Source organism: Nothoprocta perdicaria, unplaced genomic scaffold, assembly GCF_003342845.1.
Source record: "Nothoprocta perdicaria isolate Ctin4 unplaced genomic scaffold, notPer1 scaffold_50, whole genome shotgun sequence".
NCBI lineage: Eukaryota > Metazoa > Chordata > Aves > Tinamiformes > Tinamidae > Nothoprocta > Nothoprocta perdicaria.
In genome coordinates, this window is record NW_020455755.1 from 641,097 (window position 1) to 663,513 (window position 22,417).

The 22,417-nt window shown below is 40.9% G+C and overlaps 3 protein-coding genes across 3 annotated transcripts in view; 1 reads left to right on the plus strand and 2 right to left on the minus strand.

Moving 5' to 3' along the window:
- On the plus strand, nt 1–2,224 carry IFT20 (intraflagellar transport 20; the record flags this gene model as incomplete). The annotated part of the gene is made up of 4 exons (XM_026047880.1): nt 1–91; nt 373–458; nt 1,272–1,375; nt 1,887–2,224. Coding segments are annotated over 4 exons (363 nt in total), but the record flags the coding sequence as incomplete, so codon positions are not given.
- Nucleotides 2,225–2,458: 234 nt separating this feature from the next.
- TMEM97 (transmembrane protein 97) lies at nt 2,459–5,668 on the minus strand. The gene is made up of 3 exons (XM_026047836.1): nt 5,546–5,668; nt 4,333–4,477; nt 2,459–3,805 (listed from the first exon to the last, which is right to left on the minus strand). The coding sequence occupies exons 1-3, from the start codon at nt 5,666–5,668 to the stop codon at nt 3,555–3,557; spliced, it is 519 nt and encodes a 172-aa protein (XP_025903621.1). The 3' UTR covers nt 2,459–3,554.
- Nucleotides 5,669–8,024: 2,356 nt separating this feature from the next.
- NLK (nemo like kinase) overlaps nt 8,025–22,417 on the minus strand; it is a 34,249-nt gene continuing 19,856 nt past the window's right edge. The window contains exons 4-11 of the mRNA XM_026047846.1: nt 17,724–17,830; nt 16,875–16,960; nt 16,178–16,387; nt 14,590–14,691; nt 12,188–12,274; nt 11,007–11,205; nt 10,131–10,224; nt 8,025–9,634 (exon numbers count right to left, since the gene is read on the minus strand). Of these exons, the coding sequence (XP_025903631.1) occupies nt 9,580–9,634; nt 10,131–10,224; nt 11,007–11,205; nt 12,188–12,274; nt 14,590–14,691; nt 16,178–16,387; nt 16,875–16,960; nt 17,724–17,830 (940 nt within the window). The 3' untranslated portion in view covers nt 8,025–9,579. The remainder of the gene's footprint in view (nt 9,635–10,130; nt 10,225–11,006; nt 11,206–12,187; nt 12,275–14,589; nt 14,692–16,177; nt 16,388–16,874; nt 16,961–17,723; nt 17,831–22,417) is intronic.

Below are 22,417 nucleotides of genomic sequence, written 5' to 3' on the forward strand. Positions count from 1 at the left end.
GTCGACGAGCTCAGCAGGCTGCGCGTGCTCGAGCCCGGCGTGGCCGAGCAGACCGCGCAGCTGCGCGAGGAGTGCGGCGCCTTCGTGGACAGTAAGTGCCGGCACCGGGACCGGGACCCGGACCGGCGGCGCAAAACGCCCTGCGCTTGGCCCCGAGCGAGCAGAGCGGAGCGGAGCAGGCCCGCCTGCCGCCTGAGGGCTCCTCTCTGCCCCCCTTATATCCCGTTGGGATGAGGTGAGAGCTGGAAACGCAGCCCTTGGCAGGAAACTCCAAGGACTAGGAGGTCCCAGCTGAGCGCCAAAGCCTGTAGCGCGTTAGCCTTGCCCGTTATGATTTTCATGGGTGTTACTTGATGTTTTTTTTCTTTGCAGAAGTGGTAGAATTTCAGAAAATAGTGGGTAGCTTAATTGAACTCGTTGATCAACTAGCAAAAGCTGCCGAGAGTGAGAAGATGAAGGTACTGTGGAATTAATTATTGGTTTGTAATGTGCTGTGTCCATACAGGGTGTGAAGAAACGGCCCCCCTCCTTCCTGCCTTCACCGTGCCCACAGCCGAACGCTTTCTGTTCAGCATCACGCAGCTATTTCCCTCCTAGCTCCTCCCTGCCTGCCCCTTGCGAAGGCACAGGGCTCCAGAGAAGTGATGTTAACAGCTGGGGAAATTTCATAGCACACTTGGAGTGTCACTTTACTCCTGCATGTGATAGTCCTCCCATTGCAGCTACCAGTGTGTTGCATGGGAATGCTCTCCAGTGAGTTTTTCTACCGTTTGAAATTAGTTCATAAGGGGCCCCATGAGGAGAGGGGCTGTCCAAGGACAAAATAAATGCATGACTTCATAAGTACTCCTAAAACTTCCTTTGTTTATTTCTACATGGCAAGAAGACTACTTTTTTTCCCAGTATTACTGCAAAATTAAAAATAAACTTTTAGCACAATTGTAGGTGATTGCTTTTTCATCCTTCTTCTGGGGAAAATAACGTAAGCAGAGCGTGTCTGTCTGTAGTACTAGTAGCCCATGAGCAGCTTGCATTTCCAGAGCAGGCAGTGGCCTTTCTGTCGGGCTGTTGTGAACACTCGGAGTTTGAAGGAAGTCTAAAATGCCTTAAACAGCACAACTGCTGCAGGATCCCTACCTATTCCACCAAGCTCTCCGCATCAAGATGATACCCTCATCTGTTGTTGGCATGCCTGAAATACTTCAAAATCAATTTGGTGGTAATGAAATACTCCTAATATAACCTCATCACCAAAAATCCTGTTTTGATAGGCTATTGGTGCACGAAATTTGCTGAAATCTATAGCAAAGCAAAGAGAAGCTCAGGAACAGCAACTTCAAGCTTTAATAGCTGAGAAAAAGATGCAGTTGGAAAGGTAAGTTTTATATTAAATGCTTTGGGGGACTTTGGGGTATTTTGAAAAGAAAGCAATATGTCATACGTGACAAACTCAGCTCTATTATGTGGTCTCATAATACGTAGCCACATGGTTTTACCTGCTGGCCTCTAGGAGGGCAGTTCCAAAGCTTATTCCTGCGGTCCATCTGCAGCTAAGGTGCATCCTCCTAAGCCAGGCGTGCGTGGGACGCAGAGGCACCGTTCTTGGGGCCCTGTCTGCCTCTCCTAGAGGAAGCCTCGTTTCAGGCTTCTGTGGCGAAAGGGGACGTGAGATCACGCGGCCGAAGAAACCGCTAACGCTGCGGTTCGGGGCCGCTCATCCGCGTTCTGTGGGTGCTGCCGAACCGCAGGGTCCAACGGAGGTTGCTACTGCTTTGAAGATGACTTATGTGCTTGCTTTCTTTGCAATAGACCCATGAAGATAGACCTAAATCATCTAAAGAACTGGAGTTGAATGTCGTTTACAACTTTTTTTTTTTCTCTTTCAGATACCGAATAGAGTATGAGACTCTGTGTAAAATAGAAGCTGACCAGCACGAATTCATTGACCAATTCATCTTTCAGAAATAGCAGATTTTAAGACAAACAGCATGTTGACTTGGGCACACAAACATTCCAGGATTCTGGGGCTTTCAAAAATATGCAATTTTTCCCTGTGTATGATTGAATAGATGTACAAAATAAAATGTTTTTTAATGCAATATAAATTTACATTAAAAATGGCAATAAGGAGAGCTTTCTAAAAGACATAAATAAACACAGCTCTGTGGTTTAATTTTATATTTTTTTGGTACAGTCAGCAGTTTAAATTCAGATTACACTGAATTAACACTACTGCTGCTGAGTTGTCTCACATTTTTTGAAGTGTACAACTCTTCTGCAGAAATCAGGAAATAAATTATTGTTTTCAGACTGTGTGGAGATCCCAGAATTAGTTGCTTTGGCTAAGTTATTTCTGCTCCCAAGAGTTTGTAACTCCCTGCATACTTCTAATGAAGAATTTCCGACACGTAGCATTTTCATATGTATAAAAACACAACATACAACAGAGAAAAGCAGCAGTAATTTTTATCTATATTGATCAGATTTTCTTTTGCTATCCCGTTAAAGAGAAGACAAGGACAGATTTGTGAGTAACAATCAATTACAAAAGTAGAAAACACAGCAGAATTAAGATTAAATTACATAGGAAGTATAAAGTCCAAGTAGCTGGTGATAGACTAGAATGCTTTTCTGAGTATTTTAAGAGTAGAACCTGGAACTGATGAAACAAACTATTCATTCCAAGGCTACTTCGACATAAGGGGCGGATATAAACAGTAAGTATGAACATGACATTTCAGAAGAGAATGCCCACATTTTACAACACTGCAAGCACTTAACACCTGATACTAAAATCAAGCCTTATGTGGAAGTACCTATAGATGCATTTTATTCTTGTCTTTACACAACTAAGTATGGAAACACCAGCCTTTCAAAACCTTTAGAAACTAAATTAAACACCAGTGCAGACCTGAAAAGCCTATGCTTTTGATCTGTAAATTTTGCACAAATCTCCAAAGTTGATTCTTACAGATTCGATTGAGAACAACAACAAACCTCTAGCACTATGTAGCGTTAATTTACTGTAACTTTACAGTCTAATGCAACATTAATTGTATGGATTAATCAATCATTTTAAATTCTTTTTAATTATTGCTAAGTCAGTTTAACTGAAAATCTAGTTTAGTTATTCCATACTAGAAGTGATTTCCTCAGAAGCGAGTATTTTGCAAATGTTTGTTCAAAGTTCTTCAAATTCCTTTGGGGAGAAGCGTGCCTTATTGTCAAAGTATGTTAACTTCAGGTGTTCAGAAATGCAGGTTTTTGGGTCCCGATGTGCCGCACAGGAGCAGCTGTGCGAGCGGGGCTGGGTGCCCCGAGCAGCATGTGCAGAGATGGCACAGGGAATTGCCGAGAGGCTTGTGCCAAAGCTGTTCCCCATTCAAGCACGAGCTCCGGGCAGTTCAAAGGGCTATGGCAGGAGGCTGCTGTGTGGGTGGGAGCTGGGGCGGTTGAGGGGATTACACAGACGTTGGTCCCAAAGGATCAGGTCAGCAGAGGCGCTAAGGAGCGAGCACGACGTTTGAGCTGCACTAACGATCTCCATAGCTATCTCATTTCTTTTTCCTTTTCTCCACGTGGTTGTACTGGCGGCTGAACAGCATGGTAAAGAGAATCAGAAGAGGAATCAGCAAATATGGTGCATATATAGATAAGAGAATGAGGCGTTCACGTTGTGTCTGCGGACCCGAATGCTCAGATTTCGAGAAATCGTGAAACAGGATGTGGGCCAGGATGGCCAGCAGGGTTGTAGCTACGTGGCTCGAGTAGATGATTGCGGGAGTCCTTATCCACCTGCAGCCACCTGCATGGACGCAAAAACAAAGCAATGGTGAAACAGTCTTGGAAAGAGCAGAATTCAGTGGCTTTTAAATTAACAGAGCAATAACTGTTATATCTGTGACAGGCTGAGCCATGGTCGTGGTTAATAGCTGGTAGAAAATCTGTTAATACTAGTAGCACAAAGGAAATGAGGATCTAACTTGGTGGAAATATAGCATGAAGCCACGATCACAGAAGTTTTAAAATAACAAAGTACACAGATTTGACCCACAATTTGTCTATGTTGATAGCTTGCCAGATGCTAAACTTCGGTGCTGGTTACACATAAATGGCTGCAGGTGACAAGGGCGCACAGTTGCATTTTTTTAATTTCCAACAGGCCTTATTCTATGCAGTTTCTCCAGTAAAACTTGCAAGAAAATAGTACCCCACATAGTGTGTCCCCAGAATTACTTCAGATTGCTGGATAAACTTTAATTGCTATGCAAAAAGCAAACGTTCTGCAGAAATGCTGCCTATGACATGTTGCTCTTCCACTTTTATACCAACCTTTTAAGAAGGCGTATGCTGCAACGGGAAAGAAAGGCAATTGTAAGAAGGCTTCACAAAATATGAACGACTTAAACCACTCGGGGGGCTGCATCATCATTGGATCTCTGAAGGTGACCGCATACCACTGTAACAACTCTGTCAACTTAAGGAAAGAACAAAACAACAGGTTAATACAGAGAACATCAGCTGCAACAGGGACAAAACGCCACCGCCGGCCGCGGTGACGTGCGACCTCTTGCCGTGTGGAAGTGTCAATTCCAGCAGGGCTTTCAGCTGGACTTTGAACTGAAAGATATTTATTGAGATTTGCTAGTTAACTATTAATGAGAAAGGGTTTCTGTAATGTAGTAATTGTACTGGATGGCAAAAATCAAATTCACTAAATGAGGGGCTGGTAGGAAGCTGTGGCTGATCTCACCCTGCTTACAAGTCAAACTGATAGTGCGCCATCCTATTATTTTAGCTATTACATTTATTGTCTTACATTATCTTATTCAAAAATCAGGCAACCAAAGGTTTGTATTAACACATTTGGATATGCCCGGTCTTGCATTTTAGTAAAAATCCCCTCTTGTATTTTTGTGATCCAAGCCCAGGAGCAGCGAACAGCAAGGGTGGTGACAGAGTGACGTTGGAGGGATGGCGTGTGGCGGGCAGGGCAGCGTGGCACCTTCCCAGGAACAGGGATTGCCTGGGAGTCCACGTCTGCCTTCCTCTGCCTGCAGGAAAACACTACTCAGAAAACCATTGTTGACACTATAGTCTATGTCTCTTTCACTGTAGGCATTTCAAATGAAAGGAGCAATATACATATATATTTGATTTGGAAATCTACTGAAGAAAAAAAGAAAAAAAAATACTAATGGCCACTAAACATATCAGCAAATCAAATTTATTCTGTTTCCCAAATGAATGACTGCAGGAGAAAAATCTAAATCATAATGCAGATAGACATGTGTTGATTTTTTATTGCTATTTTACTTTAGGAAATTTCTGCATTTTTTTTTCTGCATTTCTTGACATGCTAGATTTTCTTAACAAAATAAACACAAGACCACTTAAACGAACGGAAAGCTGACTGTGAGACTAGTGCCGTTCAGAAGCTCTGCCAGGATCGCCATCCCTCAGCCTCCCGCCGCCTTCTCCCCGCGCGCCGCCCCGGCGGCCGGCAGAGGCTCCCGGTCCCGGCGAGCCGCGCAGCGGTACTCACGCTCTCCGGGTAGAGGCCGGCCGCGGGCAGGAGCGGCTGCAGGTCGATCATTAACGTGATGGGGATGTGCGAGAGGAAGTAGAGGGCGAAGAGCCACTCGAGGAGGCGCGTGGGAGCCGCCATGGCCGCGCCGCGCAGGCCCCTCCTGCCTCCCGGCGTCCCGCTCGGCCCGCGCCCGCGCTGCCCTCCCGGCGGCAGGGAGGCCGCGCGCCGCCCAGGCCCCACGCGCCCCCTCCTCGGCACCCCAGCCATTCCAGGCAGGAACCCATGCCCGCTTGCCCAGGACACAACGCGCACCCCTGCGCCGCAACGCAGACCACAAGAGCAAGCAACGGGCCGCCTTGCCCTGCAACGCGTCTTCCTAAACCACTCACGCCTGAGACGCGAACACGGAACACGAATCCAGCAGCCGCGGGACGGCTTCTTGTTCTCAAAAATGCTGTTCTGTTTTCCCACAGTTCATACTCATTCCCTTCACCTTCCTTGGCCGAATGCTGCAGCTAGCAGAAAGGCATTTAACAACCCTGTCCCTCATGCACAACCTTTCTGATAGATGTTATTTATCCAAAAGAAGTTATTTACCCAAACCTCTGCCAGCTTCTTCACTGATCTGCTCTCAACTTTGGGACCTCATCTGTGATTTATTCCCCCAGGCTCATCTGTAACTCTGAGTCACGGCTCATGGTGCAAGCCCCTGAAGGAAAATGTGATTTATATCCACAGAGGATTCGGCCCTTTGAAGTGATATCCTGTTTCTGTTAGTCCTACCAAGGCCAGCAGTGCAATGCAATATGTGTTAATACTGCGACCTGCAGACAGCAGCGGCCAGTGATGTGCTCTGCAAGACATCGACGGCTCCCTCTGCACGGGCACAAACACAGGAACCACAGACACAGAGAGCGCAGGAAGCACCAACGAGCCTACACAGTCAGGCATCTCACTCACCTCCAACCTCAGCGCTGCAGGTGACGCACAGAACTGCATCTCTTGCTCGAGCTTTTCTCAAAGGCTTACCTCTTTACTGCGTCAAGAACTGCACTTCATCAAACAGACAGAAGCCAAAGCAACAATGAAAAACTAGTACAAATAAATAGCATTATTTAACCAATGCACCATAAATACTTTCTCAGGATGCAGATATCACAAATATATAACTAGAATTGGATGCAAGAGAAAGAAAACTTATAAAATTAAAAAGTTAATTGAAATAAATTGATGAATGATATTTTATTGTATTATCAGGAAACGGATTCTGGCAAAAGCTAATCTTGCTTAGTTCCAGCACATCATCTCCAAGCTGTAAACACAGAAAGATTAGGATTCTAATATTTGAATGTTTTTTGAGAACTTGTGTGTAATTTTAAACAGTTTTTTTTTTGCATTTGCTATATCTGTACTCTTGTCAGGGCACAATTAATAACAGGAGATACAGAAGCTGTATGTAGTGAGCTTGCAGATCAGAAATGGTAAGTTCTAATTCACTTGCAGCAGCAAAGCTTAGAAATGATTGAAGTACAGCTCTGAAAACTACAGTCTACACTGCAAGCAAGATTTTAACCTTACTGGGAAAGAAAGAAGCTTCTGATACCTCACACTGTAGATCACCTCAAGTGTAAATGCACACATAGCCGTGCACTCCCTTTACAAACAAATGATCTTCGCCAGGGACAGCTCTAATGAGCTCTCGCTTCCACTGCAGTTCATTTACATAAAAAATAAAATAAAGCAGAGACTAATTATGTTCTTTACATACGTGCACACCCCATTTTAATTACACACACTCATCCTGCAAAGTGCCTTGCCCACATCTGTGTCAAAACACCCTGAAAGGTAAATGTCCAGAAGACATTTTATTCTTATGTTTATGAATGAGATTTACCCACAGAACTCTGGCAATTAGCTCCATAAAACACACATTTTTTTTTTCATTCATATTGTTACGGTGCTGTTATTGATGCATAATTTGCATCAGTAATATAGAAAACAATGAGAAAACAATATAGAAAATAATGGATTTGCAAATTAAATACCATCTCTACTGGAAGGATCTCTTTCAGATACCCTGTAAAGGGCAAGCCAGCTTCTTGTCTTGGTTTCAATAACAAGTTTTGCCTTAATCAAGGCAAAACTTGATCAAGCTTAAAGATTAAATCTGTATTTGATTACAAAACATATATAAATGTATATATAAGCATATCTGTGCTTGTGTGTGTGTATGTGTAAAAATCAAAACCAAGTCCAAAACAATATATTGTAAACTCTTTTTACTTGGATTCTTTGAGACATTATTCAATCAAGATTGAGACAACTGATTCTTAAATAAAGGTGGGAGATCAGGAAGGAAATAGAGATAACACCACTTCTTTTTTCAAATGTCACATTTAATGTTTTCACCACTGTACTTCAAATCTACATTTTACAAAGTGACCAGCAAGTGTGCCACATTAACTGACCAACCTCTGAGATTTTACCTTTCATACCAGTGTCTTCTTGGGCTCTTTTAATTAAATACGTCTCTCATTCAAGTGAATTGAAATGCTTCAGTTGGTTTTATTTTCAGGAGCCTCATAAAAAACAAAGATATTGCACCATCTTTGTTCAGTAATTCAATGTTTTTCTCTTTCACAGCAAATAATTACTTCATTGAAGTTAAAACTTCCAAACATAACTTACTAATAGTCTCCAATTTCAGCTCAGATCACTCTTGTTGAAAATACTCTGCTAAATACAGATAACTTACAATAACTTTAACAGTTAATTGTCCATAACAAACACCACGGTTTTTCTCCAGACCAATGCTCAAATTTTAAGACCACCCTTTAGTATTTCTTTTGTACAGGTGAAAAACAGTCTTCAATTTTCTAGTCTTGTTTTAAATATAAAAGTTGGAAGGGACATTCAAGTTTCAAGTCTCCACACTGAACTTAAAAAAAAAAAAAAAAAAAAAAAATCATGTGGAGGTAAACAAACCAAGTTGTATACTCCAGGAGGTAGAGGCCTTCAATTTGTGTTCATATATACATATGCACAGAATTCAGTGTTCCAACAGAAAAGAATTAGCCAAAAAGTAATAAAAGTTATTTACTACTGTGACATTTCAAGACTTCCACAGCTTTGCCTAAAGACACAAACACAATTAACATAATTCCCTATGTGCTTTTTTTTTCCTTTTCTTTTTTCTTTTTTTTTCTCAACTGTCCAGTGCAGGAAAAAGTTCTCACAAAATTTCACAGACCTAAAATGTGCAAGCTAGTTTCTCTCTATACAGCAATGATGTCAGGGATCTCTGAAATTAGCCCATAAATGGAATTATTTACACACATAGAAGATGCATGCTGGGGGGTTTTATGTAAGAAAGAGCAGAAAAACTTCTAATAAAAATAGATTAAATATATATATATATTTATACTGGGTAAGGAAACAGAAGTTTAGTCTCTCCTAGTCACAAACTCATTCTCTCTACTCACAACATTTGATTTTAGAACAGCACACATCACCATCACAGCTCTAGTGAGAAGCTATTTATAGGATTTGATTATCAGGTGACAAGCCCATGTCTTCTGGTCACTGTCATCTGATGTGACTTCATGATTGGTCGCAGTCAAGTTTTCTGTATTCCTTAGTCTTAGAAAACCCAAAATCTTCAGGAATGGCTCAATATCAAAATGTATGTCTATCTTTTTGTACAATCTCACTTCAATAAAAAAAAAAGAAAAAAAAAAAGAGAGAACAAAAAAACCTCCCCAAATTTGGTTCAATTCTGTTTGTTCTGAGCTGAGCCATCACAGCTGCACTAGAATTCATAAAACACGTGCAACTCTGGGTAAAATATTTTCTTCTAAAAGCACAACCACTTTACAAGATTAAAAGTCTAGTACATTTCTAAATATTATTCATATTGTACAAGTAGTGGTTGTTAATTTAAAACTTCATTAGTAAAATTACAGTACAAGCATGATTAACCTCCAGAATTGCAAATCCCAGACTCCAGTGGAAAGCTACATTACATCTTCAGTAGTATATTATCTTCCACTTCATTCCCAAACCAGCGGAGACGGCGGCATCTCGGATGGCTGAGCAACTGTGGAACTAGAATGCGAGAGAGACAGAAAATCAGTGTTCACCTGCAACAGCTCATAGACAAGAAAGTTAATGCCTGACTCACTGCAAAAATTGCAAAGACAAAAAAGACCCAGACCGGCAGTCAACAGCACCAAGAGCGAATACTTCAACCCACTGCGCGATTCCTAGCCATTCCACAGCTATCGCTGTCACCCATTTTCAAGTTCGTACAATGCACTTTTACAATGAAAATTCAACTTGGTAATCTGCTAATTTCATTCTGATAGGCTGATTTTTGTACTTTTGTACATACATTTTAAAAATTATCACTTGAAATTTTTGCACATTTCACTTAAGGTCAGCTTGAATTCCATCACTCATGTGCTTGAAGTATTCTTTTTGCAGCAGTTGCCTATGGGTCTTCTCTACTTTTATGCATGTTAAATATAAAATATTTTCAATGAGTGATTTGTGTACTACTAATAAATGTGAATTAGTATCAGATGTGATTACATACAGTTACCTAATAAAGCTCTTAAAAGCAGCAGACTGCGGGTTGATGCAGAGAGGCACTCTGTTTCCTTTCTGCTGTTCCAAAATGAACTGATGAATTATTTCTGTACATGAGAGAAAAATAAAAACACCACAACACATACGTTAACACTTTTTGCTTTAATAAAAAACAATCTGTAGTGGAGGAATATAGTTCCTTCATTGAAAATACATATATTTTAGTAAGTATACAGGAAGTTTTACTAAAAAGGAAGATAAAGGAAGTTTTCTCGTTTTCCTACATCTAATTGGGGACATTGAGGCCCATGCCCTACTCCAAGCGGTCCGTGCCACGTTGAGCGGCTGCTCCGCCGGGCACAGGAGCGGAGCCCTCCCGAGGGCCCCCACGGCCCCCAGGGACTTTTAACCAGCTGCAGGAACCAGAGCAGCTCCAGCCCTGGGGCTTACGGCAGCAGCTGCCTCAATCCCTCCACGTGGATGTCCCCACGTGCTAAAATCAGGTGGGAGAGCATGGAACTGCTTGGCCTCTGCTCCTTGCTGACCAGGGTAATTAGCAGGATGACGCCTCCCAGCCCAAGGGGGAATGACATGATTTCCCTGTGCTGGCGGCAGCGGGAATGCTGGCTCCAGGTAAGAATCCTATTATGGTTAGAAATCAATAGCCTTCCAAATGTCAGCAAGTGCATGTGGCTGTCTCATGTGACAGAAAAGTCAGACATTTCTGATCTTTTTGTGTAAAGAAATTTGTTACAATATCTACTATGGAAAAACATTGTGGAAAAAAAATACAGAAGGTTAATAATTACACGTAGACTGCTGCTCCTGACTATGAACTACTACAGAAGGGAGCAGGAAGATAACGCCAAATGCTCAACCACTAACTCACCTTTAACTTGCCGGACAGAACTGAGGTTCTTTTCAAAAGTGTCATCAAATTTGGGATTAGTGATGGGTTCAAAATCACTGGTATAAACTCTTCCAGTAGATGTGGAAAAACAACATTTACACATACAAGTGTGGTATCGCAACCGCCCTTCGTCGAGATACGGGTGAGCTAAGGCATCCTTAGCAGATATTCTTTTGGACTGAAATATTGCATAAAAAAGACATTTTCAGAAGCACTGAAACAGTCTAAAAAATGCTTACCAGTTTATTCTCAACTGTTTTATAAATCCCAAATCACAAAGAGAAACAGCTCTTAGGAAATGGTCTTGCTTTGCAATTACTTTACCACTAGAGGGAGCATTTTATTTAAAAACAAATACCAAAGCTAAAATGACATTGACTTTTAGTATAATAGCTTATGATAGAAAATGCATTTAATACAATATTTAGAAAAAGATTTTACAATAATTAATTTTTTTCAGATAACCTTAATATTTAAAATGTTATAATAAACAAACATCAAGAGTTTTAATGTCAGCAAATGCAGTATTTTGTAATTCCAAATTCTGCAAAACCTTTTAATGAGTCCTTAAGTACATGTCTAAAATAAAATACAAATTTAAACCTTACTGAGGACAAAATAACTTTGGATATGGCATCTACTGTTAAGATGAAATATCTAGCAAGTGTGGTAGCAGATTTTCCAAAGACAGCTTGGTACAATAAGCCCAAGAGCTGAAATCCAAAAGTCACAGCATCAAATTTCTACTAAAAAAACAGACACCTGGTGGAAAAAAAGATCCCATTGTGGAGATGCACAGGAGTTTTTTTGGTCTGGAAAGACCAGGCCCACCCCCACGTCTCCAATGAGACCAGCATCTAAATACGATGCTCTGTGACCTACACCGAGCTAGGAGAAGGTGGAATGATTCACAGACACCCCCTGCCCTGTTCTTCTGTTGTGTCCTGCTTCTAAAGACCGTTTGATTTTAAATGTGAAACCCCGACTCAAGAGGAAAATTCACTGATGATTCTCATGTCCTTTACAGAACTAGAAGTACTAAATGCACTCTATAAGAAAATCAGTTAAAACCGTCCTTACCCACAATATTTATTTAAGTAACGTATAACAAAACATTTTGTAAATGAAGAGGTATTAAATTTATTTTAAATGAGGCTTACTGGATCAAAGACCAACATCCGGCAGAGGAGATGAACTGCTTCATGCGTAGCTTGACTGGAAAGTGTATAGAGGACAGGAAGGGATGGCTAGGAGGGAACAAGAGAGCACAAGAAGTTGTCACGTCAGCTCGCTCAGCAAGGAGGTGATGCCAGGGCAGGCGCTGCTCGCAGGCACCAAGGGCAAGCGTCTGCTCACCAGCACGCACGCGACCTGCCGCTTCCCGCCGAGACCGGAATCGCGCGGCTCGACACGGCCATCCCAGTGGGCTGCTAACTGGTACTCTGGCCTTTGAGTCCTCTCTTTAAGCAGGTCCCTATAACCACTTCAACAAAGGTGGTAACAAATTTGGTTGTGCTCCCTTCAACTATAATACTGAAAAGGAAAGTTGGAGGGCACCTGAACAGGTTTTCAGTGCAGAGTTTTGCAGTATATTTCAATGCTTTTAACAGCAAATTCACTATCATTTTCATTTTACATCTAAGTCATACTGCATACCAGTAATAAAACTTCATGCTCCTTAATCACTCACTGTTTCCTGATCATTATGCTATTATTTGCCTGGAAATTGGGAAGCCTCTCGAAAAGTCTGCAACTTTAATTCTCTTAAGAATACAATACCTGTTGTAAATTTCTTAAAAAGTTGTTTTCAATATTTGTTGCAAATACTGCACCCATTTGTCTAGCAGATTTTTATTCATTTATCTGTATGTACCACTTTAAACCATAGCTGCTCGGAGAAGGTTTGATTATCCACATCATTTACAGTATTTCATTTTTCTGATCTCAATCACTGCCAAATTATGGATTATTTTGCTTTTCTTTCCCCAGCCAATCCAGAGCTAACTGAAAGTGACATCTAGCACAATTAAAATGACCTTCAGGCAGACAGTGTTTTAGATAGAAATAAATAGGCCAACTACTAGAGCAGCTTGAAGGAAGGGGTGGAGAAGGGGAGCCGGGTGGGCTCCACCTCGCTGTGCCCGCCCTGCTCGCTGGACCCTCTGCCTCTGCTTCATCTGCCCTCGCACACAACAGCCCCGTACCCGATCTGCAGCCCTCCAAGCTCAGAGGGAAAAAGTATCGCGGGACAAATAGCCCAGATAAAACAGATCTGGAAAACTGGCCATATCCGGCCCTTGCTGGGAACACGAGCTCACAACCTTCCCTAGAGGCAGCAGCGTGCCGGCAAGTCCAAATCTCCTTGGCAGTGAGTGCCGCCAAGCAGATGGAGCGCAGAGCTTCCCGCGGAGTCCGTATTCCCGCGGAGTCCGTATTCCCGGGGCTCCGCAGCTGGGCGGGCAGCTCCCGTTCTAAGGGGATCCCCCCGCACCTATTACATTGCCACTCACAGCTCCGAACTCTGCGTGTTCTCAAGCCTCACAGACTTTGACTCTGAAATTGGACAGTAATACTAAGGTGGTAAAATGCAAACAGGCATTTCCTACCTCCCCCCAGGACTCCTAACACCTTAGAAGAAATACTGCCTGAAGTTTACAAAAACAAAACCACAAAACAAACAAAAAAACCCCAAAACCCACCACTTTTGATTTTACGTGTCATTTATTCTATTCAAATCGAATACTCCTTTTGTTTTCCGCCCATGGGAATGCAAACAGCGTTCCTAACAGCTAAGAAAAAAGCAGGTGTTGGGAAGAGCCATTAGGGCAGGAGAAACAGAGCACTGTGCTCCAATTAGTACGGAGATGAGGGAAAAACATACTAGCTGCTTGACAAGTGACTAAAACGTGAAAATATAACAAAGCATTTGAAAACTAAATAGTATATTTATGGAACAATGAATTTATCTCACTGACAAAGATAAGACTTTCTACTAAATTTGCTTTGCAAAACTGCATTAATTCTGCACTGGAGTGCAACTTCTAATATTCTTGATATCGTCAATACAGGAATTCTTCCGGAGCTTCCTGGGCTGTATTGTTAATTTTAATTTATGTGTCAATATTAGCACTCAAACAATAGCTGCTTTTAAATTAACTATCAAAACACAGTCTCTCTCAAAAAAAAATCACCCGGATCAGAAGTCAAACAATATATGAGGGAAGCCAGAAATGCACTTTATTAGTTTTGCCTCAATAGGAGTTTGCAAAACTACATCTAATTTAGCCAGGGTCACTGCAACAACAAACCATCGATTCAGGTACAGTTACAGACAACTAACTCTGAGATTAAATTTCCAAATAAAACACTCATGAACATATGTATGATATGAAAGCCATCCAAATATTTTTTCTTGTGGCTTGAGAATTTAACCAAGGTGTAAATCAGAATGACTCTATGGCAGCAGGATCTTGTCCAGAGGAAATCCTAATATATGGGTGCTAACTGGAGGACAGTCTTGACCAAACGTAAGGAAAGCCAGCGCATCAGCAGCAGGTTGTACCTGTTTATGAGGACCCCTGAGTATATGTGCCTTGGCGCCTTCACAAGCCGTCCTCATCGCCTCCAGGGACGGTGTTCCCAACAGGTCTGTGATCAAGTCCAGCTGTGAGGACAGAGTGCACACATTTCAGATCATAGACGGCATAATATTCCTCAGCAGGTTCTTAAGGTACAGGAAAGAAGTTTAAAAAATGAATCAGCTGCAAAAAAAGACTATTTTACTAAGAGCATAGCTAGAGAACATTAACCTATAGGTTTAGTAGATAGCAAATGCAAACAGTTGCAACTTAACTGAGAAAGTCCTATCGGATTACAGAAGATGCAGGAACTCTCAACAGTCACCTCTATTCAGTTGAAGAGTCACATGAAGAGAACAACATTAAAACACACATAATGCTGTTTTAGAGTTATCCGATGAATGCCTTTGCACTTCAAATCTCGAGTTAAGATGGCCCAGACTATTAAAATCACATATGTGTACAGCTTATTGGAATGCGATGAAAGACCAAAGATTAGAGCAAGGAGGGTCAATATTTTTGAGAGTGGAATGGAATAGCTGTCAAATTTAGCTAGTAGTTATGATTACATTAACTGCTTCTCTCCTGTGTAGCCTCTTCACAAAGATAAAACAGGGATGTATCCTGTGATCCTGGAACACATCAGCCTACCAGTGCTCTTTAAAGTGATTAGCATGTTCTCCCTACTAGTAACGATAGTTACCTCTAAACAGAACACAGCATTGAGGAAAAAAATATACACACTCACACCCACATACTAACATTTTAAATATATGAACATTTTAAATAGCATTACAAGGTAAACCACAAAAATATTATGTGCAAAGCCAAACAAAAGTAAAGCATTTGGAATGATTGGAATGGCTCCTCTAATGAATGGAATGTGTTTCTTTTCTATTTCTTTATTTTCTTCTACTTATGTTGTTTCACCTCTTACATAAATGCACCCCTCTCTAATATGTAACAGCAGACATCATTCTGGAACCCACTGCAAAGGTCACCTCAAGACGAAGAGAGAGAGACGTGTATCAGGGCAGTTTGCTTAGACTGACAATGGTCATAACCCGTTCTGGTCTACTAGGTGGCTTTATAGCTGCCAACAACAATACAATATATAAAAATATTCAATATGGTGTTAAGTGCTCAAACATGGCTAAAATGAAGCAGTATGACCAATACTACTAAGTGATATTTTAAATAGTTCAAGGGCCAATAATGTATGTCCAGGCAAATACTGATAAATGCTAACTACTTTCTCACATTCGTTGTTACAAAAAAAGCTGTTCCCAGTTATATCACCCTCAGCTTATCTCAGCAAAATGCTACAGTAGACTTTGGTACTGCAATGGATTACAGGAGATGACAAAAAGGAACATAATTCAAACCCTAATGTTAATAACCACTGCCTTTAATACTGCCTGGAAGCAATTATTTCAGTGTTGCAAAATAGCTTGTTCTTGCCTGTGTGTAAACCAAGCAAAATAAAGCAAGTTTGTGGCTCAATATGCATCAATATGATCGACTTCATGAAACTATGCAGCAAAAGATGTTCATAGGGAAATTTCATTATACCTGCTGAATGGGACTTTGTGCCTGAAACAATATTCTTCGCCCAAGTAACTCTGCAAAGATACAGCCTACAGACCAGATGTCTATAGCGTTGCTGTAGTGGCGGCTGCCCATGAGGATCTCCGGAGCTCGGTAATACTGGGTGACAACTTCCTGAGTCATGTGACGAGATTCATCTAATTCTTCCACCCTGGCCAATCCAAAATCACAAATCTAAATTGAGAAGGCAAATAAAAAAATTAAAATAACCAAAACACTTAATGCATTTCAAATAGGTACCTTTACATAGCAAAGCAGGAAATTGCACATCAGCATTTAAATAAATTAGTTAATCTGATGTAACTGCATAAGCAAAGGGAGAGAAGGAAAAAGTCATTCTACTTTAATCCACAAACACTTAAAACTTCTACAGCTTTATCTGAAGGGCCCTCAGCAGTTTAGGAAGGCAAACAGCTCACATTCAAGTCAGACAGAAAAATAGAAGTTGTATTTTGTTTCCACAGATTTGGGGACAGACAGCAGAAGAGGACAAAGACGCCTGTTTCTTTTGTAATTTTGAAAGTATCTGTGGGATGTTTTCTTTTAAAATGGCTTTATAGAAAAATATTCATATTAAATATTTCATTTAAAAATAAAATGACATCTGATTTATAATGAACAGCACATACATATGCACATTTTCAATAAATTTAAGTAGCACCTTAAGAACACAGTTGCTGTTCACAAGTAGGTTCCCTGGTTTAATGTCTCGATGTAAAATGCCAGCAGAATGTAGGTATTTCAGACCTGAAATATAAATGAAATTAAAATGAATACTTTTCCTCTCCTCCTTAAAGAAAAAGAATGTTTAAGGCTGACAACATTTTCCTGAAAGGTCTTAAAACTCTTGGTCAACAAGAACTTGCCCATTTTTACAGAGTTCTAATTTCAAGTCTATTGATACCCCCATATTTCTTGCATGCTTTTGCAATTCCTAAAGCCAAAATTCTCTATTTATTGTCTTTGCTTTTTTTCTTTTTTTAAAAAAGAAAGTAACACAAAAGCAGCTCTCTCAAAGTTTAATGGAACAAAGTAAATTAAAGGGAAGCTGTTTATGCACAGAGTGTGGAGAATGGAAAAAAATGACCATAATTCAAATAGAATTGGAGAGAGCAAATAAATAATATTAAGATGGGCAACACTGAGATCTCAGGTAAGTATCTGAGCAAATAGAATGAGAATTGAAGTAACTCTTGAACAAACTTCCAACCGGCATCTTTGCACCTATCCCCCCCGCCAGACTCTAACAGACCCTTAAGCCCGCCCAGCTCCAGCAAACGTGTTAGGCTTTGCCATCTTTCTCTAAGTGCTACGATTGAGGACAGCAGGGCTGCCGTGTATTTATAACAAGAATATCTAATGCGTGCTATTCAGTCTTAACATTTAATAATAGATTAAGTTTCCACAGGAAACTTACTCAAGATGAGGAAGTCCTGAGGATAAACACTGAGAGACAAAAATATACACTAATATTACATAATTTTCATTAATTTTGAAAGGAAAAAATTACCTCTTAAAATCTGGTAAAGAAAAACTTTGACATGATCCGAGCTGAGTGGCTGAGGAGAGACGATAATCTTATGGAGGTCACTCTGCATCAATTCAGTGACAACATATCTTCAATTTATTAGTTAAGGCAAAAGGAGAAAGTCCAGCATATAATCTCTTGTAACAGTTATCCCAGCTCATGGGAATTTGAGCTCTCACAGGTCACAGGTAAACAGTAACAAAGAATAAAGCTTCTTCATGAAAGAAGTCAAGTTTCTAGTCTCTTACAAGAACAAAAACAGAAGCTGGGTTGTGAAAGAAAACAGATTACTCGATAAAGAAGCATTTGCATTAATGCATTTGTTACAAAGTCATCCCAAAGTCAAATTACAATAGTCAAATTACAAAATTACAGAAAATAAAATCTTAATAGAAATAATGACATTTTGACATTTTTGGATCTTTCCTTAAGAAGTGTAAGCCGCAAATTAAAGGCAACACAGAGCAGACACAGACACAGACACGTTTTAGCAGAAACCTGGCAACTGCAACAGCGGCTGCCACTGCCCGGCAGTGCAGATCAGCAACACGTCCTCCCCCTGGACCTACGCGCTGCCTTTGGCTGAACTTCTCAAGCATCCCATGCAAACACACACAAACCCTGGTCGCAAAGCCGCGCTGGGTTACGTCGTCACCTCCTCCTGCCTGCCCAGCCGAAGCTCCTTCCACCTGCTGCTCTGCAACCCACAGCGCGCTCCGAAACTTGGGCCACGCTGCCCAGCCGCCATGGGCACCCCAGGCAAAGAAACACTTGATAAATTAAACACGACCAAAACTTTGACTAAAACTTCCTAACTTAGAATTGTATTCATAAAGAATTTATGAACATTTCTTCACAAGATGAAAAAAATCAACCTTGCAGCTTCATAAATTTTAGTCTTCTAATTTTTCTTCTTCTTTCACAAAGGCCTTCTTAAATATTTATGCCAATCTTTTTGAATTTATTTTTTTACCTTACAGCTGCAACATATCTTTACATTTCATTTTTAACGTGAAATATTCAAAAAATCCCAAAGCAATGTGCTGCACTTTATTATAAGATTTCTGTTTTGCTACGCCACAAATCCTCCTAAATCTCAATCCCCGGCATAATGTCTCCCAGATGTCTCAACTAGTTGCCATGCCAACTAAAGCAGCTTAAATTAAATGAGGGCCTGAAATGGCACCTGCACCACTCCAGGTCTGCAGCGCATTAAATAAAGCTCTCTTGACAGGGCCTCAGAGGTGCCATTAACTTGAGCAGCAGCTATCTGATTATTGTCTCTAGATAATTTAATGAGGGTCTCCAAACAAGAGTGAAAGCAGCACTTGATGCTCCTGCCTTTCACGAACGTGGCCATTTCTTAAACAGCTGGTGCACAAGTGGGTCAATGACTTTACCACGGCCACCGCAACCAATGTTTAACCAAAACCAACCAACCAAAAAAGACCAAACTGAACTTCTGGGATTTCAAGCAACCCTTCAGACCAGTATCTGCATTTTTGCCTTTTTTACATTGGTACATAAAATACGTTGGCCATGAGGTGGTCACTGGAGCTGCTAAACTGAACGCCACTAACAGATAAAAATCGCTGCTGACAGCGGTAATTAGTTAAGTAGCTGTATAAAATTAGAACTACAAATGTACAAATTGGCTCCAGAATAATTATCAAGGCAAATACAGCGCACAAAGGCCCCTCACTTGCTCCTGGTAACTGGGAGACCTGCTGAATTGGTAAATTTCACAAAGTGACAAGCAAATTCAGACCCAGGCCTCGCGCCCCACAAAGCGCACTTTCTTCTCCAGTGAATCAGGCCATTCTCAACCCTGCCCCTGCGCGCTTCCCAGCGCGGGCCGCAGCCTCGTTCCCTGGGGAGAGGGAGCTCCGGATCAGGGCAACACTCGCTGGAAACCGGCCCTGAACCAGGGAGCGGCGAGCCCGGAACCGCAGCGGGACACGACACAAAAATCTGTCACACCTCAGCACCAGTTTCAAAATTCCCTTAGTTACTGAATTATTTAGGTTCAAGATTAACCAAGTTTGATATTCAAATGGGGAATATGTCAAATGTTTATGCCACAAGGCACTTCTTGGAGCTTGCAGTTTTGATATTTTACACTGCTTATGGACAGATGCAGTAAAGTTATCAGATACTTCCATGAGCAGGGAAAAAAAAAAAAAAAGCAAAAAAAGGAAACGAAAATCAGTGCGAATTAACAACAAGGGGTGTGTGACTACTTGACTAACCTATCTAGGCCCGAGAAAGATGGGCTATAACTACCCTGATTTTCCTTAAACAGAATCTGAAATAAGCTCTACTTACAGCAGGTACAAGCACGTGCATTCGAAATAGCTATTCCTTCATTCTTCTATTGAATTGAAGGATTATAAGCATTGTGTCTATACTGAAATTATTTCAACAAAAAGGAGGGAGAACACAAGGCAAATACTTCCCTACAACCAATATGACATTCAAGAAACTTAAATAAAAAGCACCATCTATAAAATATTGCTCAGAATGCCTAAAATCAGCTAACCATGAAGGAAACTAACGTTTCTGTTTCATATACAAAACTTGGCAGTAGCTACACTAATAAAAATAAGCTTATCCCACTTAAATATTCTTGATTGTTCAATCACACAGAAGGCCTAATCCTTAACCTAGATCTGATTTATAACTCATATGACTTATTATAAAACGGGGGCATTGAACTAGTGCAGATAACCAAAATCCAGTTTATAAAGATTGCCTCAGATGCTGCTGTTCATATAAAAGGAATATCAAAGGAAAGTCAGGGGAGCTTTATCTAATATTCATATGAAAAAAGCACCATATAGTTCACCCTACCCATTCAGCCAATACATCTGTCTGACTGTCAATCAGCATATCAGCCTGTTCTGCAGTCTGGATCACTTCACAATACACTTGCTTTCTTCAGCAATCAATTCCAGGTATTATAAATAGATCAAACCGTATCTCACAAAGCTCAGTTTATCTAAAAATAAGGAGTGACAATTTTCAGCCCATTAAATTTTTCTGTAAAGTGGGTCAAGCAAAAAACAACTAAGATCCATCAGTAATTACAAAAGAACGTTCCCAAGTCTAACCATGAGAGCAGGCTGACACCCTCAGACTTCAAGCAGCCCTGCTGAAGACTGACACCAAGAGAAGGAAGCTCCTTGCAGGGCCAGCAGAGCTCGCACGCACAGCTGGGGGATGCTGCCTTCATCTTTTCCATTGCAACTGCTACTGTGCATCCTGGTAGCAGAAAAAAGTACTCAGGAGTGAGTTACTGGTGTGGAAAAAAGGTTTTTTTATATAAATTTAGAGAGTAAACCTACCTCCTCAAACAAAACATTTTTCTTGCAATGTGCTCCTGCATACGTGAAGGTGTATTTTGGGGTGAAAAATCAATGGGTGTCTGTCCTACTTAAGCTTTTAACAGCATTTTATTATCCTTCACCTAATTTACAAAGAAAATTTGGTAATTATTTGATTGGGTCAGGGGAGGGGGGGTTATTTGCCAATTATAAACCAAAAAGGTAAAACAGCCAAAACTGTAAAAGGAGCAACAGCAAAGTGAGATGTGACACAGCTGAACATGCTGCAGTTCGAGTGTTTGCTTTCAAACAGTGCAGGAATAGTTTCATTTTCTGTAATTATTGTAAGACAACAAAAGTCTATCAGCTGGCCTCAGCTACACAGCAATGCCCTGTCCCGACATGCTTATTTGGTAATGGAAATGTCAATGTGTTAGGATATTCCATTGCTTGCTCTCTAAAATATATTTTTTACTTATCTACACAGGATTGTCTGTTGCTAAAAATAGATGAAAACATCTGAACAGTCTATAAAACTCTGCAAACAATTAACAAAAGAAGTGTTGGGCAGGACTTCAATGAAGATTTCTTTTTCTAAAGAAGCATAAAACGAAATATGAATATAATCCAAGTAATCTCACTTAATGCTAATTATAACTTCTAACTTCACTTTTTATTAGCTAGGAACTAGTTACCTACTTCCTAGACATTTCTCAAAAAGTAGATCTTAACATGTTAAATATTTATAATAGTACAAAGAAGAGAGCAGATATGGGATTAATCTAGGGAGACAGCCTTTCTGTACCATGCAAATAACTCATTGCACTACAGAGTAAATTTCTAGTAACTCAAGGAACAGAGTATTAATACGATCTGGTTTAGCTTACAGAACACATCTTCCTGCTACATTACAAGCACTACTCAGCTTAATGAATGACTTAAACTTTTACACAGAAATTCCCAACTAAATAAAAGACAACCCAAGCAAAGACAGAAAAAGGCAAAAATAACTCCCCAAATCCTCCACAAAATATGATGTTTTTGCATGAAACGATATAGCAGAGAATTTTCGCTTTTGGAACGGCTACCCACGGGTACCCACAAGCATGGACCTTTTTATCCGTCCCGCATAAGCAGCATGCAGGTCACTGTGAAATCTCTGCTCCCAATAAAGGGCCGAAAGAGCCACAACTAAGGGGCTGCTGAAGCACCCGTGAAAAGTCATGAGCCCAAAGCGGGAGGGCCACAGGCCGTGTGTGGGGAAGCGGCTCTGCGCGAGCACCGCGCGCGCCGGCCACACCAGCTCCCTTCATGCCCAGTGCTGCACACGCGGCGCCGGCGCCAGCGGCACTC